Source organism: Lichenostomus cassidix, chromosome 1, assembly GCF_008360975.1.
Source record: "Lichenostomus cassidix isolate B80296 chromosome 1, HeHo_3.0, whole genome shotgun sequence".
Classification (NCBI taxonomy): Eukaryota; Metazoa; Chordata; class Aves; order Passeriformes; family Meliphagidae; genus Lichenostomus; species Lichenostomus cassidix.
Genome location: NC_139479.1, coordinates 20,149,974 through 20,166,322, shown reverse-complemented (window position 1 = coordinate 20,166,322; position 16,349 = coordinate 20,149,974). Strand labels below are relative to the sequence as shown.

The 16,349-nt window shown below is 38.2% G+C and overlaps 1 protein-coding gene across 2 annotated transcripts in view; it reads right to left on the bottom strand.

The window, feature by feature from the left end:
- ANOS1 (anosmin 1) overlaps positions 1–16,349 on the bottom strand; it is a 128,909-nt gene that overhangs the window by 42,201 nt on the left and 70,359 nt on the right. For both annotated transcript variants that reach the window (XM_085052476.1, XM_085052468.1), the window contains exons 4-6: positions 15,470–15,692; positions 10,736–10,920; positions 3,328–3,457 (exon numbers count right to left, since the gene is read on the bottom strand). In XM_085052476.1, coding sequence (XP_084908602.1) covers positions 3,328–3,457; positions 10,736–10,920; positions 15,470–15,692 — 538 coding nt within the window. The remainder of the gene's footprint in view (positions 1–3,327; positions 3,458–10,735; positions 10,921–15,469; positions 15,693–16,349) is intronic.

Genomic DNA, 16,349 nt, shown 5'->3' with positions numbered 1-16,349 from the left:
TGAAATACCCTCATTTTCCTGGTTTTGTATTTTTCATAATTGGGAAATTAAATTACTTTGGAAAATAAGGAGCTCTATTTAGTGATAGAGAAGTTAATGGAAATTACCTCAGAAGACTTAACATCATTTTGAATAAAACAAAACCTTATTTTGCTGTGTCTACTTAGAGATCATGTTTTTTGCATTTTCAAAAAACACAAAGCAGTATAAAACAGTATTGTGGTAACCAGACAAAAATTCTCTCTCTGAGTAATTACAGCAGGTTTTTGAATGTTCCTCTTAACAGCTTAAAATATTTAGTGACAGAGACTTTGTGGTGCCTACTTCTCCCTAGATTCAGATTAAATATCATATTTGTCTTCCTTTAAAGAAGAAAACAAACCCAAATAATTTGCTATTCATTTTAACTTATGAGCAATTGGTAAAAGTTCAGTATCTTGCGTGAGAAACTGTCTCAGGAATTACTGTCATGTTTCCTGATCAAAGGGTTTATTTTTGAGGAAACCTTCTGCTAAGCCTGACAAAGATAATAATCTTCTCTTGGTCTTGGCACAACAGGGTGAAGTGAAACACTGATGTGAATTTCTGTCCATGCTTCAGACAAACATAGCACAGACAGGCAGCAAACTTCCAAAGGTGATGTGCCAAAATCCACTTTTCTTTTCCAAACTGGAGGTTAAATGTGCCTGTAGGAGCTCAGCAGGGGCCAGTAGATGCTGGCACTCACAAAACTAGACACATCTGAGCAGCAGTTTCTTGCCTCTCTACCAGGCAGGGGCTGCCACTTCCCACTGAGCTCCAAAGTAGTAATTAAATGTTTGTGTGACACTATAACTGTTCCCACTCCGACTGCCTACCTGGGGACGTGGAGGCTAAAAGATTCCAATCGAGGCATCCCAGTATCATTCCCAGCAGTCAGCACCTAGCAGCATCTTTATGTGAGTCACCTAGAGTGACAGCACATTTCATCTGGCAAACACAACATCTTTATAACAACCACTGACAGTTCCGCAGCCCCTAGAATGGCCAAATGAGCTGCCAGTGAGGCTGATTTGGGCTATGAAGCTGATAGCTAACTGAACTCCCTGCTGCTTGTCTGTCAATTCACAATCCTCTGCCAAGGGCTGCAGTTCAGATTTGAAAATAGCTATTTTGAGAATCATAGAAGCCCTCTGAAGAATGCTGACTACATACCTTCTGCCATTATCAAAATCCGGTTATTTTGGTCTGTTAGGTAATTTTGGTCTGTCATTTTGTGACAAGGGCAGTAGGAGTCAGTAGTACCTCTGCTACTGACTCCCACTGCCCTTGTCACAAAGTCCTAGAAGTGCTCTCCACCTCCACTAGACAGCCGTGAGCAGTTCTCAAGGAGAGCAAGTGCTTCAGGGGGAGCTGCAGAGACCACAAGAGGACTCTGGTATTCACATAATGATTTCAAAACCACAAGTTCCTGAAACACAAATTACTGCCAGCTGGGGGACTATTCTGAAGAAATACCCCCGTGTGATTTTCCTGCTCTTACACTGTTATCCAGAAACCCACCTCTGGCTGAGGTCAGATTCTGGGCTAAAGAGACCTTCATGATAACTTACCATGGATATCCTTATTTTCATTACCAGGGATAGCATTTTGGGCATGGCTGGCACACTCAGTAGGAGACAAATTTTTTTGAAAGTAATACAAATCCTGCCTGAAAATGTTGTGTTCAAGCCAAAACCTCAGTGCTACCATGATATACCTTTATGTAATTGCAGTAATAGGGGTTTCCAGCAGAATAGTTGGAAAATATTTACAAACTCAGTAACTCAGTAAAACTGTTAATGAACTCAGTTTAAAAGAAAGTTGGTGCCAAATTCAGCAACAAACTGCTGTATCTGCTGAAGTGCTATTCAATAAAAGAAAGGTACTGCTGCTGGAGAGTCCTTACAGTAAGCTCAACACAGTTCAAAGGAACTGTATTATTTTATGTGAGTGAAATGGTATGCTACTTAAGTATAATAAATGCTTAAAATAATATTTCTTTTATACATGAAAAGGTTTGTGGTCACAGAAGGGGGACAGCTATGCCAGTCAACCTTCCTACCACAAATACAGTTAGAGCACCAAAAAATTATTAAGGCTAACATATACTTATTCAGTAAGTGATTAAGCCATCCACTCCAGCAAAAGTACTTGCATGCCTCTATAAATGTACCTCCAAAAAGATTTTTTTCTAGGACTGACTATGGCCAAACAGCAAGCTAAAAGCCAACCCAGGAACCCATAGGTGGCAACTGCCTGCACTGCAAGATAATTCTGTCTGCAGAGAGAGGAGGAAATGCATTCCTCAAAGTATGCAAAGTGATAACAGTGTAAAGATTCTGTCACTACTAAAAAACCAACTCTTTCTATTAGAAACTACATCTACTAGTAGAGTGAAGAGTGCTGGATCTCATTCTTTGGCACTGAAGTAAATTAGCATGGTTTGGCTATGCCCACATTATGGACTGCCTTTAAGAGATGGTGACCACATACAGATCATCTGTCTATTGGGAACAGTGTCTGGTCTGTGCTAACTCCTATACTATGCCTAAGAGTTATCTGGGAAGATTTTGCATCATGTGGGTCAAAAGCACACCAGGAAGAATGCCAAGAACTTCACAAGATGGGAGAACCATTTCTAGCTCCTCCATCCCCCAATTACTGGTACAGAAATAATTTTCAAAGTTGTTTTATTACCCAAACAGTTGCAAAACCAGAACTATCAACAAAAATTCCTACAATACTTTGTGGATTATCAGGCATGCCCTTCTAATGAACAGAAACAGGCAGCTTTGCCTTTATACCCTTTTTTATTCTTAAGCACTTACAATTAGTGCTAGCAAGGGTAAAAATATATTGAGGGTCCAAAGTTCCATCAAAACAATGCTGCTACAATTACTTAGACACAGGCAACAAAATATTTTAATACTGTACTAAACATATGCCAGTTACATATTTCTCACAACTAAAAAGAAGAAAAAAACCAAACCACCTCTTGGCTTAACACACTGAAACCCCAGTCCCTTCATATTTCATGGTCAGGATTATGTAGTTTGATACCAATCATGTAGAAAATGTTTAAAAGGAGGTTTATTCATGGAGACCCTTACTGATAAAAGAAAAATGACACTTCAACTTTTAATTCATTTGCTGACTTCAAACAAACCTCACACCAATTCTAAAGTCAGTGGCAAAACTACTCAAAAACCCACCTGTTAAAAACCTTCAGCCACAAAAGAAAGCAGCTCAGGCTGCTCTCCAGGTGTGAGTGAGAGGAAGGTGAGTACACAGCGAGGGAGCACTCACCTTTGGAGGATCTGAAGTGCTTGCTGGGTGCTGTGAAGCCTCTGGTCCCGTGCACGTTCACAGCAGCCACGCGGAACTGGTACCACCTGCTCGCTCGGATGTCCGGCAGCCGCACCCTCTCGTCCGTAGTCTGGAGGGGAAAATGTCACACGTGGGTTGTTCTGACATGGTTATCCATCATCTGCTGTGCAATGCCAGGCAGTCTGGCTGTGCACACACCAGAGCCTGTACACAGACCCCTCACCTGACTGCAGCCACCACTCTGCACTGCAAAGCATTTACAGCCGCAAACAAAATGATAAAATCACACAATTTTACAGTGCACTGAAGGTCTCTTCTGGAAAAAGCCTTTAGAAAACTGGTGAAGTGTTAAATTCACAAAATTAGGTTTGCATTTATCGCAACCTTCACCGGTGTTTAGGGTCTAAGTGCTCAGGTGTTGATGTTTCAGGGCACTCATTGCCCCAGGTCACAGGACTGATCTCTCCAATTCTCAATTCTCAGAGAATTAGGGGTCCAAAACATCTTAATGAAATCCAGTGCTGTGAGAATCCACTTTTTCTAGTTCATAGGAAACACAAAGTTCTCAGGTAATGAACATAAGCCTTCTTCACATCTTTGGCACTTATGTCAAAAGGACACTTACAGCCTTAACTCTTCCCTGAAGACTTTTCTCAGGTCATAGGAGCTGACCTTTTCTCCAACAACACCCAAAGAGATTAACAGTGTCATGAGTTCAATTTCCAAATTCTGTGGGGAGAACCACTGAAATATGGCATAACCATAGATACACTCTGAACCCTTTCAGTAGGAAGTGCTTTACACATTCTTATTCTGAGCCCTGCTTCCTTCAGTTTTTTACCCCATTAAACTTTTGAAGAGCTATCCTTTTTACTTACCTTTTTATTTTTCATAAGGTACAAACACCAGAACTGAACACAGCCTCCTGGTAACCACTGACTCACTTCCAAGTACAGAAGATGTAGCATTTTTGTAGAACTCATCAAAAACACATCCACTTGGAAATTTTACTTTTGCAATTACCTCTCAATTATCCAGTTTTCAATTTACTTTAGGATGTCATGTTTACTACATTTTGATTAAATTCTTTAATCAAAACAACACAGGAACCTGAACCAGATGTCATGTATATGTCTAAATATATTATAAAATCATTACTGATTACCATTAATGACCAAACATGCAAGCTCATTAAAAATGTAGTTACATCAATTTATTTTTACAAGCTATGTTCTATACAACTTCAAGAAGCCACCTTCCCTGTATAAGATTCAACATTACTTGTAATGATGCCAAGCAGTTCCCAAAAAATGCACAATTTAATTTCTGGTTTTTGCTCCCTTTCAAATCTGTGTAAGAAACTAGCAGCTGGTGACATAACTCAGACAGCCAGAAACTGAGGAATTTGCTTCAGCTCTCTAGCAATGGCATTTTTAGAGTCCTGACAAATAAAATTTGTAGGTGTTATCCAGCACCTAGTCTCTTCATTTGTTGACAAGCAAAATTTAGGGAAATAGGTATCTCATTTGTGTGTGTATGTAAGGAAAAAGAGTCTTTCTAAACCATATTATGAACTGCTCTCAGACTGCTAAGTGTTGTAGACTGTGAGCACATCACATATTGCTGCTACTCAGAGTCCTTCTCCATTCCCATCACAGTATCTGCCTTCTCAGCTTAAGCTGGGGTTACAGTCCTGACATTGTCTGCCTCATCTCCTTTCCTTTTTTAGCTTTTATGTTACCTGTAGAGTGAATTACCCAACCAAGATTTCCCCCAGAGAAGAAAGGCCCACCTGAATCAACTATTGCTATTATTTTCATTTTATGGAGCACTCAAATGTGTGTTTTTTTTTTTTTTTTCCACCCAACAGCCAGGTCCACATACTCAAGAACTTACAAATAAGCCACAACAGTGAACTGAATATAACCTACCACTATTACAGAAAAAACCCCAAGGATATTTTCAGGCTACTGCTGCAACTGAAAACAGGGCCAGGACCAATATCTAATTGTAAATAACTAGTTACAGTCTTGTGGGCTTTTAAATACACATTTGCTGAACTTTGTTACAAGGCAAGCATAATCTGAATAGATGATGCCAAATTCCTCAGCTAATGAATCTGGTTTGTCATTGGCATCAACTCAGCTATTCTGTTGATTAAAATAAAATATTTCAGTTGTGTCAGTTTCCTATGGCAACCATGAAATATTGTAAAATCAAATAAACTGTCAATCCATAATGCCAAAATTACTTTAATTTATGAACATGCCTTGGGCCTATTACTTTCATCATTCATTTTTTTGGCCAAGCTCCTGTTAAGCTCAATGGCATGCAGGAGGTCCACCTCCAATCTCCCATGTTATAAACTACTTTGGCACCTGTAAGTATCCTTTAAACAGAAATAATAAACTTCAAGAAAGAACTAAGTACTACTGAGACATTTTATACCACTTTAATGCTATGTATTTTTTGTTTGTTTGTTTAATTGCTTTAGTTCAGTTAGTTCTCACTACTTAAGGATGTTGGGAGCTGTGATCATAATATTCAGAATCCACCAATAACTTTCACATTAATGTAAACCCACTAAAAGCTGTGCTGGGCAATGCTAAATAACTAATGGTTGCATTTCATCACACACCTAAAATTCTACCTGAATATGAGGAAAGAAAACCAACAATTTCATTGAATTTTTACAAGACTAACATATTTTCTTAAAGAATCACAGATAAAAGATAAAAAAAAGATCACCACTCAAATCATTACAGGATCATAATTACTGTTTATTTTGGCTGTGCATTACCTGTTTACTTAAAAATGGATGTTTAGAAGGATACATCAAATCCTAATAGGCATTTTATTTGGAATAAAATAATAAATGAGTCCTCAGACAAAATAATCAGACCATATGTCCACCTTCAGTACCATGCAAATGTCAACGAAGACAAGGGAAAACCCTTATTTATTATATTAGGATACAACTTCATATAAGAGCAGCATGTAATCTTAATGACATAACCTGGACAGTACACATAATAGCTTGACATTCTTTCTCAAGAGTTCAATTTAGGTCCAAGGGACAACAGGCCACCTACAGTGGCCAGAAAGAAGAGAGAGGTTGGGCTTCCAGGTGAGAATTTGGCTGAGACTTGCCCAGAGCTGCTCTGTTTAGGAAGCACTGACAATTCTACTCCTCTCCCAGTCGCTCTTAAGTGTTTAAATCCTGAGCCCTGTCCAGTAAGTAGCCCCCTCATCCTGTCCTTTGAAAGGGGTATCTGTTACTCTCTTCAATTCCTGCCTACAGAAATCTCCCTCTGCTGCTCCCACAACTGACTAATGATTAAAATACTTGCCCAGAGCATGGATGACCTATCTTCAATTCCATCCCTTGTATGACAGGCAGAGGGAAGATATTCCCTAGCATCTTGGATGTTGCATGCTATTTAGAACTAGAATATGTTTTACATTTACATGCAAAACTGTTCCTTCAAGAAAGAAAAGCTGAAAGTTAAAACTTCTTGTAAGGGAAAGGTGGGATTAACTAGGACTAGGAGGGAGAAAAAAGAGAATACATGACCCAGCAGCATAGTTTCACCATTCAGGTGGGATTCTTGTGTCAACATTCCAAAGGGGTTTACCTATGTAAAAAATTGGTGCAAGAAAGTCTTCACAGCTGACTTGTATAGAGGACTCTCTTCCATTCAAGGATTACAGTAATCAATGGACTGTTTCACTGTGCTCATTCCCTATTTTTCCCCTCTATGAACCCTGGCCTCCTTTGTGTAGTGCAAAGGTTTAATAGAAATAGGATAGTACAGCCTTACCCTGCTGAGTTCACAGCTCTATGCCTTTGGAAACACACAGTGATAAAAGAATTTGCATTTCAGAGAGTGAAGGGATACCATCCAGGGTATCAGAAAAGCTGAGTTTATGTTTCCTCTGATAAAACAGCAATCTGACAGTGCTGTATCCACTGCTCTATCAAAGGACAGCAGACCTGCCCTAGTTCATGTGAATGCAATCCCACACAAGTTGGGCACTCTCTAAGACTGCTTACCAAAGCAAGCCCCTCCTGGGAGATGGAGAAAGAAACCTTTAGCGTACAGGAATGGTGGTTATCTCCAGCAGGTATTTCTCACTGTCACAGGCTGAGAACTTCCTTGTGATCCTCAGAACCAGAACTTTAGCTGCCTCAGAAGCTTTAAGTTTTGAAAAAGATTAGCTGTCCACAGAGTTTAGACAATTACAAGGTGAAGCACTAAGGTCTGTCACAATCAAGCTATCAGTAAATACTGTCCCTTATTTGTTTTAGTAAAGGTGTAGACTAATAAATGTACCTCATTATTGTCTGCATATATATATATATATATTTGTGTGTGTGTGTGTGCGTGTGTGTGTGTATACATGACATCCATTCACACAAGACAGATATGTTCTGTCTGAAAATAACTGATCTGGCATATTTTAATTAATTATATTATATTAATATGATTAAATATTCCTGAACTTCCAATGTAAACAGTAATACTATTTTTAGAAAGAATTAGTACCAAACAGAAAAATAAGTTTGTTCACGAGACATACATTATTCCCATAGGATAATGCAGCAGTTCCTGTTCAGCTGGCTAAATCTTGAATTACAGTAGTGTAGAAAACTTCACGTAACACTTAGGACACTGTACATCACAGTCAACTAGGCCAACTTAGCATATTAGTTACCATAGTTTTTATATTAACCAATGGAAATTAGTCAAATGGTTAATTGTATCAAGTTTTCTCCAAAATGTGCAGTAAAAAAACCTAAAGTAAAAAAGTCCCTTCCTCCTGAAGTGAAAAATAATTAAAACTGTTTTCAATGTGTTTGCTTTCCTTATACAATTGGAGAGCAAAATACTGTACTAATGGATTGAGCCTTTTTCATTAAAAAGAAAACATAAAAATGACACAATAAACATGGCACAATACAATACAAAGGAAACAAACTTTTTCAAAATTATTGTTTCAATATGAGGTTAAAAATCTGTTTGAAACATGAGAAATTACTCGCAAATTAGCTCCTGTAAAGGCAATTGAAAACACACAAGTTTTTTTAAAATTTAAATACTTTAAGGTTATTGGAAATTACAACTCCATTTCTTCTTGGACAGACAAAAAATAAAATATTGGATGAGGAATTCTGATAAAATTTTATGAAATTTCTTGTAAGAAAATGCTAACAATAACTTTGCATTATTATGCTACACGTGGGGATAGGCATAGAGAAATTCAGATCCTCACTCACAGCCTTTTCAATCTTTGATTGCTTTTTACAAGGTCTTTAGCTTAAGTTGCAGAGTAATGCAAGAGTCAGAACCATCTCCCCTGGACTGAGATGCTCTAGGAGCTCTCAGCTGAATTGCTGAGCTCTTCTCAACCTTTGCCTATAATTAAGGTCTCATACCCCAGTGTTTTGGAATCATACAAGAAAAAAATATCACTTATACAGACAAGAAAAGCCTGGAGGCTGTGCACACAGTCACTTTAGTCAAACTGGATATCCATCCTTGTTGCTGATATTGCAAAATAAATTCAATTGCATTCAGCCAAACAAATTTGATTGCCTGGTGGGATGTCTAAAACTGCAAACACCATGAAGGCACACTGCTCTGTAGAGACAAAAATTCTGGTTACTAGCACCCCTCAAGGGTGCCCAGCCTGCATGTCCCATAAGGTCTACACAGTTCACAAAGCCAGTCAGGCATCCTGAAGTGTGCTTTGAACTGACATCCCCAGTGGGGTCCATCACACAATCAAATTCGTGTCTCTCGTGATGCAGAAGGGACAGCGAAGTTGTCAGAAAGATGTCAGTGGGATAAGGCTTCTCCTGCCACAGTGATTAACTCAGCCCCTTCTGCCCACGTTCACCAGACCCCCAGGAAGGGCAGCTGTCAGGGCTCCTATTGCTCTTGCACAGGAACACATTTCTGAAACTCTCCTGTAGATCCACTGCAAGGCAGGGGTTCATGTATGTCCAGCTGCTGTGGAGCATATTTAGTGCATGCTTCCAGAAACCTGAATGAGGTCTGTTCCTGGGATGAGGAACAGCAGCAGCTTGGATTCACCAGTCACAAGAGCTGAGCTACTATAGTCTAGCACATCTACATGGTATGGTAACAGTGAGGAATAACTCAGATCTGGCACAGTATTTTCCTTGTAGCAAAGGCAGGAGTTTCTTTCCTGGATATGGAGGATGCAGGTGCAAGACCTGCACCTCAACTGAGAGATAAGAAGTCACTGCAACTTGATCAGTTTTGGAATTCTCCCTTGGGCTTGCACAAATAAGATTTCATTACAGGGTCTGCTGCAGGGGGCTTTTTCTGAGCAAGACTCCAACACAGTAACAGCCTCCTCTAGCACCACATTGAAGCTAAGAAATTATCTTCTGAGTGTTCAGTCTCACAGGTTTGATGTTATTGTAAGATAGCATTTTCCTACACAATCTGAATTAAGAATGAACACAAATTGTCACAGAATTTAAATTCCTTACTTTATTTTGTGGATGGTTCTACTTATCCTCTCTTTCCCTTTTTTCCCCGAGCTATAATGACATTTTGCAGATCTTTTCAAAATCAGTATTTTACTTTTCTTGTCAGCAGGGATGAGGGTGAAGCAGTAAGATAAATGATTGGAACTCTGCCATCCAGGTGGACTGTCAGCATGGTAAAAAACAGATTGAAACTGGGAAGGAACTAAGTGAAAATTTATGCTCTGTTGGCTGCTTCTCATTAAGAAACATTTGCTCATGAATCTTACATTTTCAGTCTGGATTCCACCGAGTGGTAAGAGCATGACATCACAGACTTTTCTGAATTGGGAGGGTCAGATCTGAAAAAAACAACTTTACAAAGAAAAGGTTTTAATCCTTTTTTTCATTCCCTGTTTTTTGGATTTTTTTTTTAAGATAAATAGCCTTTTCACCGGTTGGATTTCTTGACTTTTGACAAAACCTAAGCTATGCTTTGTACACTGTACAGTGAGTCCCACTGACCGCAAAAGTCCTGTGTCCCTTATGTACTTCCTTCAATGGATTCTGTGCTCTAATTCTACATTTTTCAAGAGATTTTTGAGTTTCTGAGACTTCAGAATTCCCATGTGAATAGATCATCACTATGTGCTTACAAGAAAGTGGCACCCACTAGCCTTATGAAAATCAAGCCTCCAGGTAGCTCTGTAGGTTTTTATCTACAGAGAGTAAACCCACAAAATAAACTTATTTTGAAAACATAAATCTTACGGTATTTTTACCACAAGCCTCCCCACCTGCAAGTGATCTAACTCTTCTCCAACTTGAAGAGAAGCTTTAGATCATGGTCTGGAAGCCAGGGATCCCTATTGCTTCCAACGAACTGACCTGTGCCACAGTTTGCCAGTTCGTAGCATCATCCTCACTTGGATGGATTCCTTGATTCCACCTCCTCTGAACAACATAGATCACAGGCTCAATGGAAATATTGAATTTTGAAGACCACTTCACCTCCAGGTCTCCAGACCGATGTTCTATGAATTTTAATTCTTTCCGAGGTTTCAGTGGAACACCTGTAGTAGGAACATACAGACAAAAATAGATGAGTAATTTACAAGATATGATTAAGCCATTTGTAGATTAAGTGATATAAAAAATAATTAAAAAAAAGACTGTTTGTCAGAGAGAAGGCCAAAAGGGAGGAATGATAAGCATGGAAGTTTCAGAAGTGTTCATAGCTAATCTATCTCTGCTAACATTAAAACTCGTTTTAAAAATTATTCAAAATTATTTATTTCATTAAAAAACTAAAGGATGTGAAAGTCATAAGCCAAAATTGATTTACAGAAAACACTTCCCAAATATGCTTTGATGACCGGGAGAAAGATCCGTTTGATCCCAAGCAGAATCAGCTGTGTCTGTTGCTCAGTTTTTCACCTAATTTATCCTTAAACACATCTAATAACAAAATTTCCACACCATCACATAGTAAGGATGGAGTAGTGGACTAGACTACTATGAGAAAGCTTTCTCACGACCTTGCTTAGTCTCCTCAACTGCATCATAAACTCAATACTGGTCCAAGATGTTCATGGATCATGGGGAACAGATTCTTTGTTTTATCTATGGAGAAGCTTTTCATGTACCACAAGACTGTTATCATGTTTCTGAATGTTTTCTTCTTCAGTCTAATAACCACAGTGCACTCCATTTCCTTTTTAAATTGCTGTTCCTAGACCTCTGTTCACTCTTGCAGTTTTCTCTGGAGACTCTCTAGCTGCCCAAGAGCCCTTCTCCAGAGTCAAGCCTAAAACAGGATACAGACCTAAGCTCTTAGCAGTGTAGACCAGTGAAGCGTGATTATTTCATACATCTTACATTAGTCTGATATACTTAAGAAAGCTGTTTGCTTCTCCACGGCTGCATGATCTTATTGACTCACATTGCTGCAGCTGTACTGCATGATGTGTCACTCTTCACTCTTCCCTAAAGAGCTAGGAAAGGTAATTCCAAGACATCTTGGAATACATGCGTTATATCTAATGTATATTGTCAAACTGCTGCATTTCAGAGAAAAACATCTTTCTAAAATATTACCATAATTTCTCATTACACAGTGACAACAAAGGCTATTTCTGTTGTTTATACTGCCAGTAATATCACCTTTTTGAAAACATCTGCAGTAGCTTGAAGGAAAAAAAACTCTTCAAATTTGGCACCTTTTGATTAAACCAACAAATCAAGTGTTAGATACGTTTCTCTAGACAGACGTTAGGAACACTTATATTTGAGTGCGCAGCATTTTGTCACTTGAGGATATGTCACAACTAAGATTTCTGTGTCGACATATAAACCTTTTTATCAAGTTATCCTATGCAGTTTAGTTATTTTGTTGTTTCAATGGCTGTCCACATAAGGCCAGCTGTATGTATTGGTTAGATAAAATGTTTCCTACTCAGTCTGGCACTGATGACTGAGCACCAAAATTTCCTCAGATGAACCAACCACTTTCATATTTTAAGAGGTCTTCTTATAATTCTGAGTATACAAGTAGCTACAAGTAAATGAAAACGATCTTGTGGATCTTCAAGAAACCTAAAATCCACCTGAAAAAAATACAGTTACTTAATTTGGTAATCACAGCAGTTTAGACCCTGGATATCCTTCAACAGCCTGCAGTCTTAGTCTAACATAACAAACGTGACTTCGGATTTCCATGTTTGCAAATCCTTCTTTAGATATGATACACAATAATCCTACAATTTGCATGTTAAGAAAACTTCCATCTGCTTTGCATTAGGGGCAGTTGGATTCACTTGATTGCAAGCATCTCAGCCTCTCCGAGTTACGTAATCGTGTGCAGATGGAGCGCGGCAGCACAAACAATGAGAGCACTGCACAAGTGCATTTTAAAATACTTTTGTAGAACCAGCACCATCAATTTAATATCCAGATGTGAAGATCCAATTACTCTTCAATGTGCCTTTTATTATGTAAATGGTCAGCCCCTTTCTTCATGCTGGAACAAATTAGTCCTCTGAAGTCTGCAGTGCTTAACGAAAGAACTCAAATCACTGATCACTGTATGTGGGCAATAGCAGAGTCCAGGAATAATGTTTCTAAAGGTGTTTTTCAAACAGCATGTGCATATCTGTGCCTTGAAAAGTAAGTGCACATTAGTCTGTCATGAAAATCTGTATCTTAAATATTGGTTCCCTCAGAATTCCAAATGGTTCCGTGGAGGGCTTTGTAAAGGGTACATCCATGGCATCAATGCAGTTGTTAACACAGCTGTGCAAGAACTCAGAAATGGACAGTTTTAAAACTGTACACGATGTTTTTAATACAAAACTATTTTTCTTTAAGCATGAAAAGAGTCATTAAACTGTGGGTGACCATCTGACCCACAGTTATCCCATCATAATCTCGCCACACTATCTGACCCTTTGAATGTCCTAATCTTCTCTTCACAATTTAAGGTTTTTTACACAGATCCGCAGAGACTTTTTATGAAGTCCTTCACTAGTTGAGACAGTGTAAAGAAGGGGGATGTGGTCTAAGTCAGAAGAGTAGGGGAGAACATTTGCTATCTCCACTAAAGGGACATAAATATGTGAAGACCACACAACCAGTTAGTAATGCTCCCAACAGAGATGAAAAAATACTTGTTACATTAATCCAAAAACACTTGTAATAAATGTCTTTGGTGGCAGTGTACTTACTTATTACTTACTAATATTCTTTTAGGATTGGGCTTTACCTCTCAGTACTAGAGGGCAAATTCAGTTTGGTAATTCAGCAAATCAGATGGGAATTTTATATGTGCTGTTGTAATTATCCCCAGAGCTTGATCAACGGTAAAACTATAGAAACTTCTGTAGACTCTTAGATCCAATCTGAGTTCATTTTCAAGCTGTGAGTGCTGTCAAAATGATAAGAATAAGTACTGAACTTATTCACTAGATCTTAGTCATGCTTGCAGAGTTTGCTCTTCCTTAGTGACAGGAAGGTCATTTACCCCTGGAGGAAATGAATAGCAAGCCTGTTCCACTTCTATTTGTCTTTTGTTGCAGAAAGACAGGTTGAAGAGGCTAATTAGCTGAATTCATCAGCTGAGAAGGCAATAGGGTATTCAGCTTGCCCTTCCTCTGCAAGACATATATGCTCTTACAAGCCAGCACCTCCTGCAGATCGGTGATAAGATGTTAGGGAAGGTTAGTTCTGCTCCCATAAAATCAGGCCAAAAGAGCAGACCTTCCAGTGTGTGGTTACAGAATGTATCATATCCTGTCATAGGTTGTGTCAACTCCAGCAACATCTAATCTTGTTTTATTTGTTTGTTTGGTTTTACCTTTCCCAGTTGTTACATTTACTGGAATGCTTTGTAGTTGCATGGAGCTTGATCACGTAAATCATTCCATATACAGCAGGAATGCCTGCTTACCACTCTGGTCATTTGTTGTAACAAGACAAAAGAAATAAATCCGTGATTCATTTTGAAAGGTGCTATGTACCGGTGCATACTAATTCTCTATAGTTTTGAAGGAGCTGCCCTAAAGTATCTCGCAAACAAGAAAGTTTCCTTTCTGCACACCTTGAAAAAGGTTTATTAACATTTCAGTTAAAACAATGAACTTAAAAATAAATTCACTATCTTCTTTACATATTTCATCATGTTTCAATCCACAGATAGAAATAAGCATGGATTTCCACTGAAGCCTGGAGCTTGGATCAGAGTTCTGCTGATAAGGTTCCCACAGAGAGCCCGTGCTATCTGATTAATAAGTGAATAACTGAATAATATTTCTTTTTTAACACTGATGTAAGAAGAATTGACTTCTGACAAAAACATCAACTGTGTGGAACAAGAATATGCTTTTCACAAATGCTTATTTTTCTACATTAGGAGAACATTTTTTTAATATTTCCATGTATAAAGCTTTTTAAAATTCCAATAAATTAAAATCTGGAATTTGTCTAAGCAAATAATTTCTTATCTTGTATGTTCTTTTTGAAGGATGTCAAAGAAAAGGTTTTTTCACAGAATCTCAGGACTAAAATCAATTAAAAATTTTTGAATAAGATTTTCTTAGATTTAAATTTTATATATGTATGTATATATATATATATAGATGGATATTATAATCTTTCTCTATGTTGTTCTGTGTTGATTTATTCTTTTACCAGATTATTTCACAGTTCCAACTTGGTAGTTCCACCTGCTTGACTTATAAACATAAATGTTACTTCTGATTAATAGGACCTGAACTGTTTATTGTTAACTATTTTCCTGCTGCATTCTCTCTCATCTGCATCAAATTAAGTGAGACTTCACCTAAACTGACAAATTTTGCTCTGCTTAACACGACTTATAATAGCCACACATTTACATTCCACAGATTTCCAGACATGGGTTTCACAAGGGGGAAAAAATCAGAAATTTAAGCAACATTTCTCTCTGGCTTTCCACCCTTTCAGTGTGTAGCCACATCCCCACAGGCACCTCTCCTTTTTCTTCCCATCCACACAAACTCTCAGCAAATGGAAATCCTGGTTTACTAGGAGACTTCACTATGGCCTGAAGTTATTAGCCCCTTATGAGTACATATTAATAATCTCTACCTTTGTACAGATTTTTTGGAACTTGGCACGTATGGCCACATCCATTGGAACAGCATTTCTTTACTCCAGAACATTCAGTATCAGCTTCACAGCTTTCAACACAGGCAGCTGCAAAACCACTGGCCTTCTCAGGTGCTGGGCAGTCCCCTTGCTTCACAGACAGGATGTACTTAAGGAATTCACAGCTAGTCAGGCATTCATAATTCTTCTTGGGGAAAAGAGGCTAAAAGGAAAACAGACAAAGTGTATGTTTTCAACAGGAGCAACCAAAAAAAAAAAACAAAAAAACCACCCCAAAAACCAACCAAACCTCACCAAAGAAAAAATGTTATAAATTTTCCAAGACCTCCTGAAGGATTATTCAGATTTTCAGCTTTTGCAAGAATGTCCCTGAAGATTTTTATATTCAAGCCACTTCTAAAAAAGCATTCCAAGTACAGAACGATGAATTCCTTCAAGTAAGACCACCATATTTAATGGAACAATGTTGTTTATATCTGCCAGCTTTCTCTTGTTTTCCTCACATTGACTGGCTATAAAGTTGCTCAATGACAGATTAAAAACATTCCCAAAACAAAGGGGAAGCAATGGTCAGACAGTCTGCTTTTTTTGGACTACCCCACATTCCACCCTCTGTACTTTACAACACTTTCCCTCCAATATCTGATGTAATGCCACTCTAGATAAATAAGGGAAATCTTGTTTCTTTTTACTGTTTGAACTATTTTGGCTAAGAGAAGATTTTTGCAGCATCTTTGTGTCCTTGCCAGCATACTAGTAATTGTAGAATTCTTCATGGAAGTGGAACTACATCTATGACAAAATGGTCAGCAAAAATACAAATTAAAAGAAGCTTTAAATATACTGATTAAAGACCAAA